We start from the raw sequence: 14,962 nt of genomic DNA, 5'->3' as shown, positions 1-14,962 counted from the left end.
AGTTCACGTGTCCATCCAAATTTACGCTAATGAACGAAAACTTCAAAAAGTGATATTACAAATCGAATAAACTGGTCAAACTCAGTTGAGAATCAATCTTCAGGATGTTTTTATCATATATATCCAATAACGTCCCAAACGGAGCATTTCTTCATATCTATATAACCGATAGCAAGGAAGGACATCACATGCGCAGTGTGCGTGGCCAAGAACTGGCAATATGCCTGACCAGTCACTCCAATGGCTCTCATCCGGTCCCACATCAAGCTAGACGCTTCATTCCACGTTCTACTGCCTGTTGACATCTAGTGGAAGGCGTATGAAGTGCATACAGATCCATAAATATAGGAGAATTGAATAGGCGATGACTTTCACAGCGACCCATTTCAGAATTTTCACTTCCTGTTTGGAAGTTTAACTGCCATATGAGTTCTGTTTTACTCACAGATATAATTCAAACAGTTTTAGAAACTTCAGAGTGCTTTCTATCCAATAGTAATAATAATATGCATATCATATGATCTAGGACAGAGTACGAGGCCGTTCAATTTGGGCACCAATTCATCCAAAAGTGAAAATGTCGCCCCCTAGTTCTAACAAGTTAATGGAACATTATAGCCTACTGCCGTGTGTGCATTGATGCGGTTATAATGTGAAGAAATTGCCTAATAGTTTATTTTAAGCTAAATGTTTTGATCTGTTGGATCAGCCTCATTGTGTATTTTTTTTTTTTATATGTTAGTGGTTGTATTTATTTGGGATCAGTTGCATCCCACAACTGTCCCAGCCTGTTTTGAATACTTTTGTACAATGGGGGATAGCATATTGACAAAGGCTAATGCTTTTGCTGTTCGTTAGGCCTACTCATCTTGTTGGCTGACGAAAAGTAAATGTGGACAGTTCTTCGAATATCTCCAATATGCCCCTCGGAATTGGATAAGGACGCGTGCAGATGCGTCCCCAAAGTGTCTGTCTTCAACGGTAGCCTGTGAGAAAGACCCGATCACGTGATGGAGAGCCATGTGAGTGAGAGGTGTTTCGTAGCACTTGGGGTGAAGGGAACAACTGCCACTGGCCGCAAAAGTCATGGATTTTTTTAGGGTGCATTACGGCAGCAGAAAGGGGATGCCACTGGGAAGTGCTTGTTCAATTGTGAATGAGAGACTGATGAAGTGTGTACAGCCTGCGCAAAAAACAAAGCAGAACTCATGCTTTTCAAGCAACTTTTTAAAAATCATTAGTTGCATCATGCAGCATTACAATGTATTAAAAATCAAAACAATATAGCCCAACGTTTGTAGATCAACTAAAGTTACATTAACTCTAAATTTAAGCATATAGGAGTACCTATTACTTTAACCGCTCAACACAGAATACCCTTATGTGCGCACTCAATCAAATCATTTGGATATTTTATTCAGCTTTGTTCAATTGTATTCTTCATACTGTAAAATAATATCAAATAATGCCACAGAATTCTAAGCAAATCTTGTCTGCTAAATTAATTAGTGTAGCCCACAGTCATATGGCATAGCCAGATCAGGACCTAACATAAGGACAACAGAGTATGCTATTCTGCTGAAATAGACCACATTTTCTTCATATCATGTTTCTTTAGTCCTGTCAAAAATAAATAATGGGTTTATTGTGAAGATGTAGGCTATATTACATGGATTTATTCACCTTTTAAAATGTAGATGTTCCAAAGGTCTGCATCAGTGGCTTGTAGGCTATGCGTGGGAGCCAGGAGATGCTAAGTGTTTGTTAATTAACGGTCAATTACCGTGAGACCGACCAGTTATTTGCTTGACAATCACCGGCTGACACAATTTTGTGACCGCCACAGCCCAAGTAGTGACTACTACACTGAGCCTAACCCACACTCCTTTGAAACTTCAATGCACAGCGAGAGAATGAGTAGGAGGACATGCAGGCAGGGAGATGTGTTGGCAGCAATAAAGGGTTGAAATTCCACCAGCCTGCCAGCAAGTGTTTTTTGACCTTCAGAATGAGACTTCCCATGCCTTTTTCCAGCTCGCTCGCTCTTTCTCTCGCTCTCCTTCTCTTGCGCTCTCGCTCTTTTTTTCCTGTCGCGCTTTCTTTCTCCCTTTTCTCTCTCAATCTCTTTCGCTCCCTTTCTATCACTCTTTCTTTCTGGCTCTTTTGCTCTTTTTCCCTCCCTCTATTCTCTCACTCTCGCTTTCTCTCTCTCCCGTTCTCACTCTTTCTCTTGCTCTCTTTTTTTCTCTCGCTCGTTTTTTTCTTCGCTTTCTTTCTTTCTCGCTCTTTCTTTCGCTTTCGCTCTCGCACTCTCTTTTTCGCTCTCACGATCTTTCTCTCTTGCGCCTGCTATCTCACTTTCTCGCTCGCTCTCTGTTTCGCTCTCGCTTTCTTTCTCTTGCTCTCGCATTCTCGGTCACTTTTCCTTGCTGGCTCTCGCTTTCACTCTTTCGCTATTTCTCTCTTGCTGTCTCGCTCTGTCTCGCTCTCTCTGCTAAGCATTCAAAATGTGCCGAGTACTTTTGGGTGTCGGGTAAAATGTATGGAGTAGAAAAGTACGTAATTTTCTTTCGGGATGTAGTGAAGTTAAAGTATTTAGAAATATAGTAACATGCAGATGCCCCAAAAAACGACTTCTAGTGCTTTAAACCTATGCACACACTCAACTAACAGACCACTGACACAGCCTCCTGGCCAGCATGGGGAACCACATATTAGGCTGAATAGCTTTTTGGGGTGGGTTTATATATCAACCAAGTAAAACGGGATGTGTTTCTTTTGGATGTTTTTTCTCACCTCTCAATTGGATTAGAATTCCCATTCACAATCCCAGCCGTGTAACTTTTAAAAACTTGAATTGGTCTAGCACGATAAGTTACAGTGCAGCTTGTTCAGTGCTTCTCTGTCCATTCCCTTTACACACATCGACTAGTTTCATACTGTCCCTGCCTGCCTGCCTGCCTGCCTGCCTGCCTGCCTGCCTGCCTGCCTGCCTGCCTGCCTGCCTGCCTGCCTGCCTGCCTGCATTTCACTGCAGACAGGGACTCGTGGTCTTGGACAACAAAAAAACACAAAATAACTACATTGTGGAAATGTGACAGACGGGTGCCTCCCTAACAGTAGTGTGTGTGTGTGTAGGAAACAAGCATAAGTGGGTGCCGCTGATGATCGAGGTGAAGTCTGAGGGGCCCAGAGAGCGCTCAGCCTCAAGGAACAACACCCGTCAGAACGAGGTGCCCAGGGTGCCCCCCAACAGGAAGAACGACCTCAGAGGTGAGTGACATCTCCCATCGCCAACCTGACCTCTTATGGCAGCCTGTGCCCTATATAGTGCACTACTTTTGACCTGTGTCCATAGGGGATTTACAGGTAGCTGCCAAAATAAAGGAAACACCAACATAGTGTCTTACTAGGGCGTTGGCCACCACAAGCCGCCCGAACAGCTTCAATGCGCCTTGGCATAGATTCTACAAGTTTCTGTAACTATATTGGAGGGATGCGATGCCATTCTTCCATGAGAAATTCTATAAATGGGTTTTTGATGGTGGTGGAAAACGCCGTCTCAGGCGCTGCTCCAGAATCTCCCTTAAGTGTGCAATTTGGCTGAGATCTGGTGACTGACACACGCACACCAGGGTTTCTGTTCGAAAAATGTTGCCCCAGAAAGATTTTAATTTCCCGTTACACATTAGGGATTCCACCCACGGTGCTCAGAATCACATTTTATATTATTTGAATTAATCTTAACAGAAAAGTAAAAGTTGTAATAAAATGAAGTAAAACGTTTCTTATACCAACATAACAGGTTTTTATTGAAAAGCAAAACATTGCCCGTGGGTCTTCGTCCCTGGTATAAATCATTAATGGATATCATAAAAAAAATTAACATTTAGTCCTTGAAGAGCAAATCGCCTACGCAGTGTTAGGATCTAATGGTCCGAGTAATATCGCGACGGACACTATGAAAGCTTAACCAAGATTATTCTTCCCAGAGGATCAATACAGCTGCATTAGACAAAAGCCTTTTCACACAAGCACTGATATTTAACCCTTCCTCCTAGGATGAGTCTCCTCCTACACATCTGTACAAACATTGTAAACTCAGCAAAAAAAGAAACGTCCCTTTTCAGGACCCTGTCTTTCAAAGATGATTTGTAAAAATCAAAATAACGTCACAAATCTTCATTATAAAGGGTTTAACCTCTCTGGGATATCTCTCGCCAACAGCCAGTGAAATTACAGGGCGCCAAATTCAAACAGAAATCTCATAATTAAAATTCCTCAAACATACAAGTTTTATACACCATTTTAAAGATAAACTTCTTGTTACTCCAGCCACAGTGTCTGATTTCAAAAATACTTTACGGCGAAAGCACACCTTACGATTATGTTAGGTCAGCGCCTAGTCACAGAAAACTATACAGCCATTTCCAAAGAAGGAAAGGTGTCACAAAATACAGAAATAGCTTTAAAATGAATCACTAACCTTTGAACTTCACCGGATGGCACTCCCAGGACTCCATGTTAAACGACAAATGTGTGTTTTGTTCGATAAAGTTAATCTTTATGTCCAAAAACCTCATTTGAAATTGGTGCGTTATGGTCAGAAATGCATGGTCTCAAACAAACATCCGGTGATAGTGCAGAGAGCCACATCAAATTACAGAAATACTCATCATAAACATTGATCTAAGATACAAGTGTTATACATACGATTATAGATAAACTTCTCCTTAATGCAACCGCTGTGTCAGATTTCAAAAAAACTTTACGGTAAAAGCACACCATGCAATTATGTTAGGTCAGCACCTAGCCACAGAAAAACATACAGCCATTTTTCAACCAAGCAGAGGAGTCACAAAACTCAGAAATAGCATTATAAATATTCACTTCCCTTTGATCTTTATCAGAGTGCACTCCCAGGAATCCCAGTTCCACAATAAATGTTTTTTTTTTTTTTGATAAAGTCCATTTATGTCCAAATACCTCCTTTTTGTTTGCGCGTTTAGTCCAGTAATCCAAATGCACGATGCGCAGGCACTAGGTCCAGACAAAGTCAAAAGTTCCGTTAACGTTCGTAGAAACATGTCAACCGATGTATATAATCAATCTTTAGGATGTTTTTATCATAAATCTTCAATAATATTCCAACCGGACAATTCCTTTGTCTTTAGAAATGAAAAGGAACAGAGCTCGCTCTCACGGCCACGCGCCTGACTTAGCTCATGGCATTCTGCCAGACACCTTGTTCAAACAGCTCTTATTCACTCCCCCTTCATAGTAGAAGCCTGAAACAAGGTTCTAAAGACTGTTGCAATCTAGTGGAAGCCTTAGGAAGTGCACCATTTACACTATATTGGATAGGCAAAGACTTACAAACCTCAGATTTCCCACTTCCTGGTTGGATTTTTTCTCAGGTTGCCTGCCATATGAGTTCTGTTATACTCACAGACATCATTCAAACAGTTTTAGAAACTTCAGAGTGTTTTCTATCCAAATCTACTAATTATACGCATATTCTAGCTTCTGGGCCTGAGTAGGAGGTTTACTCTGTTTACTCTGGGCACCTTATTCATCCAAGCTACTCAATACTGCCCCCCAGTCCCAAAGAAGTTAAACACCTATTCCCATGCTTGTTCAATGAACCATAAACAATAATTAATGAACATGCACCTCTGGAACGGTCGTTAAGACACTAACAGCTTACAAATATTAGGCAATTAAAGTCAGTTATGAAAACTTAGGACACTAAAGAGGCCTTTCTAGTGACTCTGAAAAACACCAAAAGAAAGATGCCCAGGGTCCCTGCTCATCTGTGTGAACGTGCCTTAGGCATGCTGCAAGGCATGAGGACTGCAGATGTGGCCGGGGCAATAAATTGCAATGTCCGTACTGAGAGACGCCTAAGACAACGCTACAGGGAGACAAGACGGACAACTGAGCATCCTCGTAGTGGCAGACCACGTGTAACAACACCTGCACAGGATAGGTACATCCGAACATCACACCTGCAGGACAGGTACAGGATGGCAACAACAACTGCCCGAGTTACACCAGGAACGCACAATCCCTCCATCAGTGTTCACACTGTCCGCAATCGGCTGAGAGAGGCTGGGCTGCAATGTCCGTACTGTGAGACGCCTTAGACTATGCTACAGGGAGACAGGACGGACAGCTGATCATCCTCGCAGTGGCAGGCCACGTGTAACAAATCCTGCACAGGATCGGTACATCCAAACATCACACCTGCAGGACAGGTACAGGATGGCAACAACAACTACCCGAGTTATACCAGAAACGCACAATCCCTCCATCAGTGCTCACACTATCTGCAATAGGCTGAGAGAGGCTGGACTGAGGGCTTGTAGTCCTGTTGTAAGGCAGGTCCTCACCAGACATCACCGGCAACAACGTCGCGTATGGGCACAAACCCACCGTCGCTGGACCAGACAGGACTGGCAAAAAGTGCTCTTCACTGACGAGTAGCGGTTTTGTCTCACCAGGGGTGATGGTCGGATTCGAGTTTATCGTCAAAGGAATGAGCGTTACACCATGGCCTGTACTCTGGAGCGGGGTCGATTTGGAGGTGGAGGGTCCGTCATGGTCTGGGGCGGTGTGTCACAGCATCATCGGACTGAGCTTGTTGTCATTTCTGGCAATCTCAACACTGCGTTACAGGGAAGGGTACATGTGGTACCCTTCCTGCAGGCTCATCCTGAAATGACCCTCCAGCATGACAATGCCACCAGCCATACTGCTCGTTCTGTGCGTGATTTCCTGCAAGACAGGAATGTCAGTGTTCTGCCATGGCCAGTGAAGAGACCCGATCTCAGTCCAATTGGGACCTGTTGGATCGGAGGGTGAGGGCTTGGGCCATTCCCCCCAGAAATGTCCGGGAACTTGCAGGTGCCTTGTTGGAAGAGTAGGGCAACATCTCACAGCAAGAACTGGCAAATCTGGTGCAGTCCATGAGGAGGAGATGCACTGCAGTACTTAATGCAGCTGGTGGCCACACCAGATACTGACTGTTACTTTTGATTTTGACCCCCCCCCCTTTGTTAGGGAACACATTATTTAATTTCTGTTAGTCACATGTCTGTGGAACCTGTTAAGTTTGTCTCAGTTGTTGAATCTTGTTATATTCATACAAATATTTACATGTTAAGTTTACTGAAAATTAACGCAGTTGACAGTGAGCAGACGTTTCTTTTTTTTGCTGAGTTTATCTTTACTGCTAGACAGGACACAGTGATACGGGCCTGATACGCGCCTGTGAACTTATTCCTCCCTTAACCTCTACTTCCTCACAAACCCGGATCCGGGAGCACCCCCATCAGTAAAAAAGCTGACTAGCATAGCCTAGCATAGCGTCACAAGTAAATACTAGCATCTAAATATCATTAAATCACAAGTCCAAGACACCAGATGAAAGATACACATCTTGTGAATCCAGCCATCATTTCTGATTTTTAAAATGTTTTACAGGGAAGACACAATATGTAAATCTATTAGCTAACCACGATAGCAAAAGACACAACTTTTTTCCCCACCATTTTTTCCCTGCATAGGTAGCTATCACAATTTCGACCAAATAAAGATATAAATAGCCACTAACCAAGAAACAACTTCATCAGATGACAGTCTGATAACATATTTATTGTATAGCATATGTTTGGTTAGAAAAATGTGCATATTTCAGGTATAAATCATAGTTTACCATTGCAGCCACCATCACAACTCTCACCAAAGCAACTAGAATAACTACAGAGACCATCGTGTATTACCTAAATACTCATCATAAAACATTTCTGAAAAATACACAGCGTACAGCAAATGAAAGACAAAGATCTTGTGAATCCAGCCAATATTTCAGATTTTTTAAGTGTTTTACAGCGAAAACACAATATAGCATTTATATTAGCTTACTACAATAGCCAACCACACAGCAGCATTGATTCATGCACGTTAGCGATAGCGAATAAACCAGCAAAAGATATTACATTTTTGACTAACCTTCTCAAAACTTCATCAGATGACAGTCCTATAACATCATATTACACAATACATATAGAGTTTGTTCGAAAATGTGCATATTTAGCGGCACAAATCGTGGTTATACAATGAGAAAAGTAGCCAGGCTGCCAACAATATGTCGGGGAGAAATCTTGGGAGAGGCACCTAGTCTAATCAGTAACTAATCATAAACTTGACTAAAAAATACAGGTTGGACAGCAAATGAAAGATACATTAGTTCTTAATGCAATCGCTGTGTTAGATTTTTAAAATTAACGTTACTACAACATACAGCGTGCGTTAAAGCGAGACCGCACCTAGATTAATGGCAGAATATGAGTTCTACATTTTTCAACAGAACAACGAATTAACATTATATATAGTTCTTACTAAATACAGGTTGGACAGCAAATGAAAGATACATTAGTTCTTAATGCAATCGCTGTGTTAGATTTTTAAAATTAACGTTACTACAACATACAGCGTGCGTTAAAGCGAGACCGCACCTAGATTAATGGCAGAATATGAGTTCTACATTTTTCAACAGAACAACGAATTAACATTATATATAGTTCTTACTTTTTGATGAACTCCCATCAGAATCTTGGGCAAGGTGTCCTTAGTCCAAAAGAATCGTTGCTTGGTTGTAGATTGTCCTCTTCAACGTTCGAATTAGCAGTAAACATTAGCCATGTGGCAAAGACGTGTCCGACTCACTAAAACGCAGCACAAATAAATATCCGAAAATCGCAATATACCGATATAAACTGATATAACTCGGTTTAATATAACAACATTATGATGTCTTTAACACCTATATCTAATAAAAACAGAGCCGGATATATCTAAGGGCTATAACGGGAGCATTCTAGAACGACAGCCAGAGATCCTTTCTGCGTCAGAGCGAAGAGGACAAAGGACGGACCCTACGTTGCCAGACCATTTATAAGCTCTCAGATCTGCCTAGAAACACCATTTCAATTCTAACTATTCGCTGACATCCAGGTTGAAGGCGTATGCAGTGCATCTCAACCAATAGAAGACAGGCAGATTTATAAACGGATCTCAGAACAGCCAGCAGAATTCAGCATTCTCACATCCTCATAGGAAAATTGCTCTAGCTCCAGTTCTGTTTTACTCACAGATATAATTCAAACGGTTTTAGAAACTAGAGTGTTTTCTATCCAATAGTAATAATAATATGCATATTGTACGAGCAAGAATTGAGTATGAGGCAGTTTAATTTGGGAACGAATTTTTACAAAGTGAAAACAGTGCCCCCATATTGACAAGAAGTTAACGTGACCTGACCTGATCTCGACCCCCCCCCCCCCCCCCCCCCCATCACTAATCCATGGCTCTCTCCCCCCTTATCGATGCCTGCCACGTGATCGCTTTCCCTACACTCTACATTCCAACCTTAATTGCCCCCACCATATACTTTCCTCCTGCAGATAGCCATTAACTTCTGGTGTAGACCCTCTAAACCGAAGCACTCCCTCAGTGACATGAATAAGTACATTTTATATTCTCAGAACCCAGCAGCAGTAGTAAAACACACCTAAATATAATATTTGTATAATATAATTTGCGGACGACATGTCCTGTAGGCTATTCGTGTTAACATTTTAAATGAATAATTAACAAAACACAGCTGTTTTCAAATTGAATCTAGGGCTCTCTAATTTCATTTAGCCTAGGCATGAACATTTTAATTCGGCCCAATAAATAACAGAACAGGACTGTCTACGAACACCAGGGCCGGCCTGCCCCACTCCCCATTCCCGCTACGATTCAGCACCATATGAGTGGAAAGAGACCACTCTAGGGGCCCACAAAATTACGAAAGTTTAAAACTGATGTTGGACAATCAAAATCAGTATGTAAATAAACTCAATTAGTTGTGGCTGGTTCGTTGAGAGAGAGCTTATTTTACAATGCGCCTGTGAAGCGAGGCCCACGCCATGCATTTATGAAAGCACTTGTTTTCAAAGCTGAAATGATATCTCAATCTTTTTACAGTTCTACTGGATGATGTTAACCTGTTATGGCTGCAGCCCGACACCGGTACACTTATGACAACATCCAGCTCAAGTGCAGGGCGCGAAATTCAAAAGATATTTTTTTTAAATATTTAACTTTCACACATTAACAAGTCCAAGACACCAGATGAAAGGTGCACATCTTGTGAATCAAGCCAACATGTCCGATTTTTAAAATGTTTTACAGGGAAGACACAATATGTAAATCTATTAGCTAATCACGTTAGCAAAAGACACCAATATTCTTACTCCATCAGTTTATGACTCCATCAGTAGCTATCACAAATTCGGCCAAATAAAGATAAAAATAGCCACTAACCAAGAAACAACCTCATCAGATGACAGTCTGATAACATATTTATTGTATAGCATATGTTTTTTTCGAAAAATTTGCATATTTCAGGTATAATTCATAGTTTACATTTCAGCTACAATCAGAAATTGCACCGAAAGCAGCCATAATATTTACAGACACCAACGTCAAATACCTAATTACTCGTCATAAAACATTTCTGAAAAATACATAGTGTACAGCAATTGAAAGACAGGCATCTTGTGATTCCAACCAATATTTCCGATTTATTAAGTGTTTTACAGCGCAAACAAAATGTAGCGTGATATTAGCATAGCCAGAAACACTTGGGCGCCCACGACCAGTCAACATGCACGACAGATATTAGAAATAGCATCATAAAATGTTTCTTACTTTTGGTGATCTTCGGTCAGAATGTTGGATAAGGTGTCCTTTGTCCAGAATAGTCGTTGTTTTGATCTGGAACGGCAAATATCCCTCTTCATTTAGCATGGCCACTTGCCAAGTGACACGGATTACTCCAACGTCAACAAAGTTAGAAAACGGAACACGGCAAAACTCCCGAAAAAGTTTCAATAATCTGATTAAACTATATTGAAAAAACATACGTTACGATGATATGGTGACATGTATCAAATCAAATCTAAGACGGAGATGTTCGTCTTTCATAACGACAGCTAAACAGAAGCCATATCCGTGTCCTCTTTCGCACGCTCCAGAAACAGGAAATGGACGGTCACGTCAAACAAAGACCTTTTATTCCACCTCTGACCAAGATAGACACGAAATTTCTTCTCTCACCGCATCTTGACAACCAGGGGAAGGCGTAGGAAGTGTATGTAGACTCCTACGTAACACGCCCATGTATAGGCATGAGGTTGAACAGAGCATAGATTTCTGACATTTCACTTCCTGGTCAGGAAAAGTGCTGCAGAAGGATTTCTGTTTCACTCAGAGAAATAATTCAAACGTTTTTAGAAACTAGAGAGTGTTTTCTATCCAATTGTAATAATAATATGCATATTGTACGAGCAAGAATTGAGTACGACGCCGTTTGAAATGGGCACATATTATCTGGCTACTCAATACGCCCCCTGCAGCCATAAGAAGTTAATGTTTGTCATTTTAACTTTCGTGGATCCATGACTCGTCTGTTGTGATATACATGGCGTATTGATACAACTGTTTCCTACTATAGACAGTTGGCTGACTAGTGATGACAACATTTAACTCTCCAATGTGAATAGTGCTACTGAATAAGTTCAACTGAAATGCACCAATTGCGCATGATAGCCTACACATTACGCTACTCTAGTCTATCAAGCCATTCCAAATCTTTACACTGTACATGACACGGGCGGCATATGTTGATTTTGCTTAGGGTGGCAGAAGAACTGGTAGGACCAGGCCTGACTAACACATTTATCTCTAATTTACTTGTGTTTGCGGCACACCTTAGCCTGCTCAAAGTGAGCTGCTGCTGTTTGGAAGTGAAAACTGTCCAACTCCTTGGAGCAGCTTGCGATGCGCATCAGCCTCGTTACTTTGTCATCAAGAAGGCACGGTCTTTGCTCTGTTTTGTAGAATGAAGCCCCTCTCGGCGGGCACACTGGAAATTGGGATAATCAACACTAGCTTTGCTAATTTTGCCCAGTCGGTACATTTAGCTGATGTCCCTTATGAGGATCTCATGTCTTTTGCGGGTGTAAAAATAGAAACGCATACACCCGACACTAATTTCCAAGCATCTTGATGGTTTGTTAGCCTGTGAAGTATATTTGCGTTTTGAAGTTAGAAATACCAGTCAATGTGCTCCATCAATGAATTCTATCAATAAAAAGCATTATTTTGCAATGGATTTTTCCCCCGCTCCCAGACAATTTGGATCTGTAATATGTTATCGTTTTTTCATTTTTTTTTATCGACCAACACACACACACACACACACACACACACCCTTTAAACCCCCTATGCTCCTTTGAGACCCCACGTTTAAAGTAGCTGAGTTCTCTTCTAGCCATGGTAGACTAAATAATGGGCAACTGGACAACGCTTAATTAACTTGAACCCCACCTGTGTGGAAGCACCTGCTTTCAATATACTTTGTATCCCTCATTTACTCATGTGTGTCCTTTATTTTTGCAGTTACCTGTATATAAACGTTATGTCATATATAATGAGATATTTTAGGTTTTTGAATAATAAGCATTCTAAATGTGCTTTATATGTACCTGTAGTGCATGACCCTAGGGTGGCAACACATACATCCAAAGTTTTTTTTTCATTTTTACGCGTCTTAGTCCATTCTGTTTTATACTGTTCAATCAAACGTCAACCAAAAGATGGAATATAGTGGGCACTTTGAATACAATGTTGTTTGACATGAAAAAGCCATGGAGGGGTTATTGTGACAGTTTAGGACCCAAGGTGTTGGTCAGTGTTTTCCCAGTGGACCCTAATTAGATGTTACATTAAATGTTATTTTATTGTAGCTTTGATGTAGATAAAATATTCATCCTATGCCTATTCCTCTCTGATTTTAGAATATACCGTTGCACAAACATGCTGATCTAGGCCTACACCAGCGGGGTATACTATAAAACGGGATCAGTGAGTTAGCCAGCTAACTTTGATAAATAACCAGAAATAACCAGACATTTTCTGCTTCTTTAGAATGCTATATTTAGATATGAGATTTTGTTTGTTGAGTGAACTAGATCATTCCTGTTTTCAAGCTGATCATTCCAAAAAATTAAGTTATGTAATAATATTTAGGGATGTGAGCTGGCTAGCTGGCATTGATCTTGCTTTATAGTATATCCCTCTGCACTGGTATTGGGCTGTATTATCTACAGTGCCTTCAGAATGTATTCATACTCCTTGACTTATTCCACATACTGTTGTGTTACAGCCTGCATTCAAAATGGATTAAGTTGGTTTTTTCCCTCACCCATCTACACACAATACCCCATAATAACAAAGGGAAAACATGTTTTTATTTTAGGGACTTTTTATAGCATATTTAGATAAGTATTCACACCCTGAGTCAATACACGTTAGAATCCCCTTTGGCAGCGATTACAGCTGTGGGTCTTTCTGGGTAAGTCTCTAAGAGCTTTCCACACCTGGATTGTACAATATTTGTCCATTCTTTTCAAAATTCTTCAAGCTCTGTCAAATTGGTTGGTGATCATTGCTCGACAACCATTTTCAAGTCTTGCCATAGATTTTCAAGCAGATTTATGTCAAAACTGTAACTCAGCCACTCAGGAACTTTCACTGTTTTCTTGGTAAGCAATTCCCGTGTAGATTTGGCCTTGTGTTTTAGGTTATTGTCCTGCTGAAAGGTGAATTAATCTGTGTCTGGTGGAAAGCAGACTTAACCAGGTTTTCCTCTAGGATTTTGCCTGTGATTAGCTCCATTCTGTGTTTTTTTTTTTTTTTATTATCCTGAAAAACTCCTTAATGATTACAAGCATATCCACAACAGTATGCAGCCACCACTATGTTTGAAAATATGGAGAGTGGAACACAGTAATGTGTTGGATTTGCCCCAAACATAGCACTTTATTCAGTACAAAAAGTTAATTACTTTGCCACATTTTTTGCAGTATTACTTTAGTGCCTTGTTGCAAACAGGATGCATGTTTTCGTTACGTACAGGCTTCCTTTTCACTATATCAATCAGGTTAGTATTGTGGCGTAACATCAAAGTAGTTGATCCATTCGTTCTATCACAGCCATTAAACTAACTGTTTTAAAGTCCCTATCGGCCTCATGTTGAATTCCCTGAGTGGTTTCCTTCTTCTCTGGCAACTGAGTTAGGATGCCTGTATCTTTGTAGTGACTGGGTGTATTTATTCACCATCAAAGTGTAATTAACAACTTCACCATGCTCAAACGGATATTCAATGTCTGCTTTGTCTTGCTTTACCCATCTACCAATCGGTGCCCTTCTTGGCGAGGCATTGGAAAACCTCCGGGTCTTTGAGGTTGAATCTGTGTTTGAAATTCACTGCTGTGTGGGGTACAGAGATGAGGTAGTCATTAACAAATCATGTTAAACTCTATTGCACACAGTGAGTCTATGCAACTTATTATGTGACTTGTTAGGAAAGTATTTATTCCTGAACTTATTAACAAAGGGGTTGAATACGTATTGACTCAAGACATTTCAGCTTTTCATTTAATTAATTTGTAAAAAATAAAATAAAAAAAATAATCATACAAATATTTTTTTTTTAAATCATGTATTTATACTCTGCCATTATGGGGTATGGTGTGTAGGCCAGTGACGACAACATCTCAAAGTAATGCATTTTAAATTCAGGCTGTGACACAGCAAAATGTGGAAAAAGTCAAGGGGTCTGAATACTTTCTGAAGGCACTGTAGCTTCGTTCGCTCTGACGATGTACATTTAGCTAGCTAGAGATTTACCATTAGCGGGTAACAATTTATTTATTAGCCACAACTTGCTAAGGGAAGACAAACTAGCTGTTATTTGAAGAAGCAACGTGGAAAGCAGTATTGTTGTCACCTACATCGGCAGCATTGACCATGCATACTGTCACTGCAAGTGAACGGCAAAAACTG

At 40.7% G+C, this 14,962-nt stretch overlaps 1 protein-coding gene across 5 annotated transcripts in view; it reads left to right on the top strand.

The window, feature by feature from the left end:
* Positions 1 to 14,962, top strand: part of LOC120066044 (la-related protein 1-like) — a 91,316-nt gene that overhangs the window by 34,714 nt on the left and 41,640 nt on the right. For 4 of the 5 annotated variants that reach the window (XM_039017116.1, XM_039017119.1, XM_039017118.1 and 1 more), the window contains exon 5: positions 3,139 to 3,273. The exons of the other annotated variant lie outside the window; for it this stretch is intronic. In XM_039017116.1, coding sequence (XP_038873044.1) covers positions 3,139 to 3,273 — 135 coding nt within the window. The remainder of the gene's footprint in view (positions 1 to 3,138; positions 3,274 to 14,962) is intronic. 5 annotated transcript variants of the gene reach the window in all.

The sequence above is a fragment of the Salvelinus namaycush genome, chromosome 21 (assembly GCF_016432855.1).
Source record: "Salvelinus namaycush isolate Seneca chromosome 21, SaNama_1.0, whole genome shotgun sequence".
Classification (NCBI taxonomy): Eukaryota; Metazoa; Chordata; class Actinopteri; order Salmoniformes; family Salmonidae; genus Salvelinus; species Salvelinus namaycush.
Note: the sequence above shows the minus strand (reverse complement) of the source record. Positions and strands in the feature narration are given on the sequence as shown.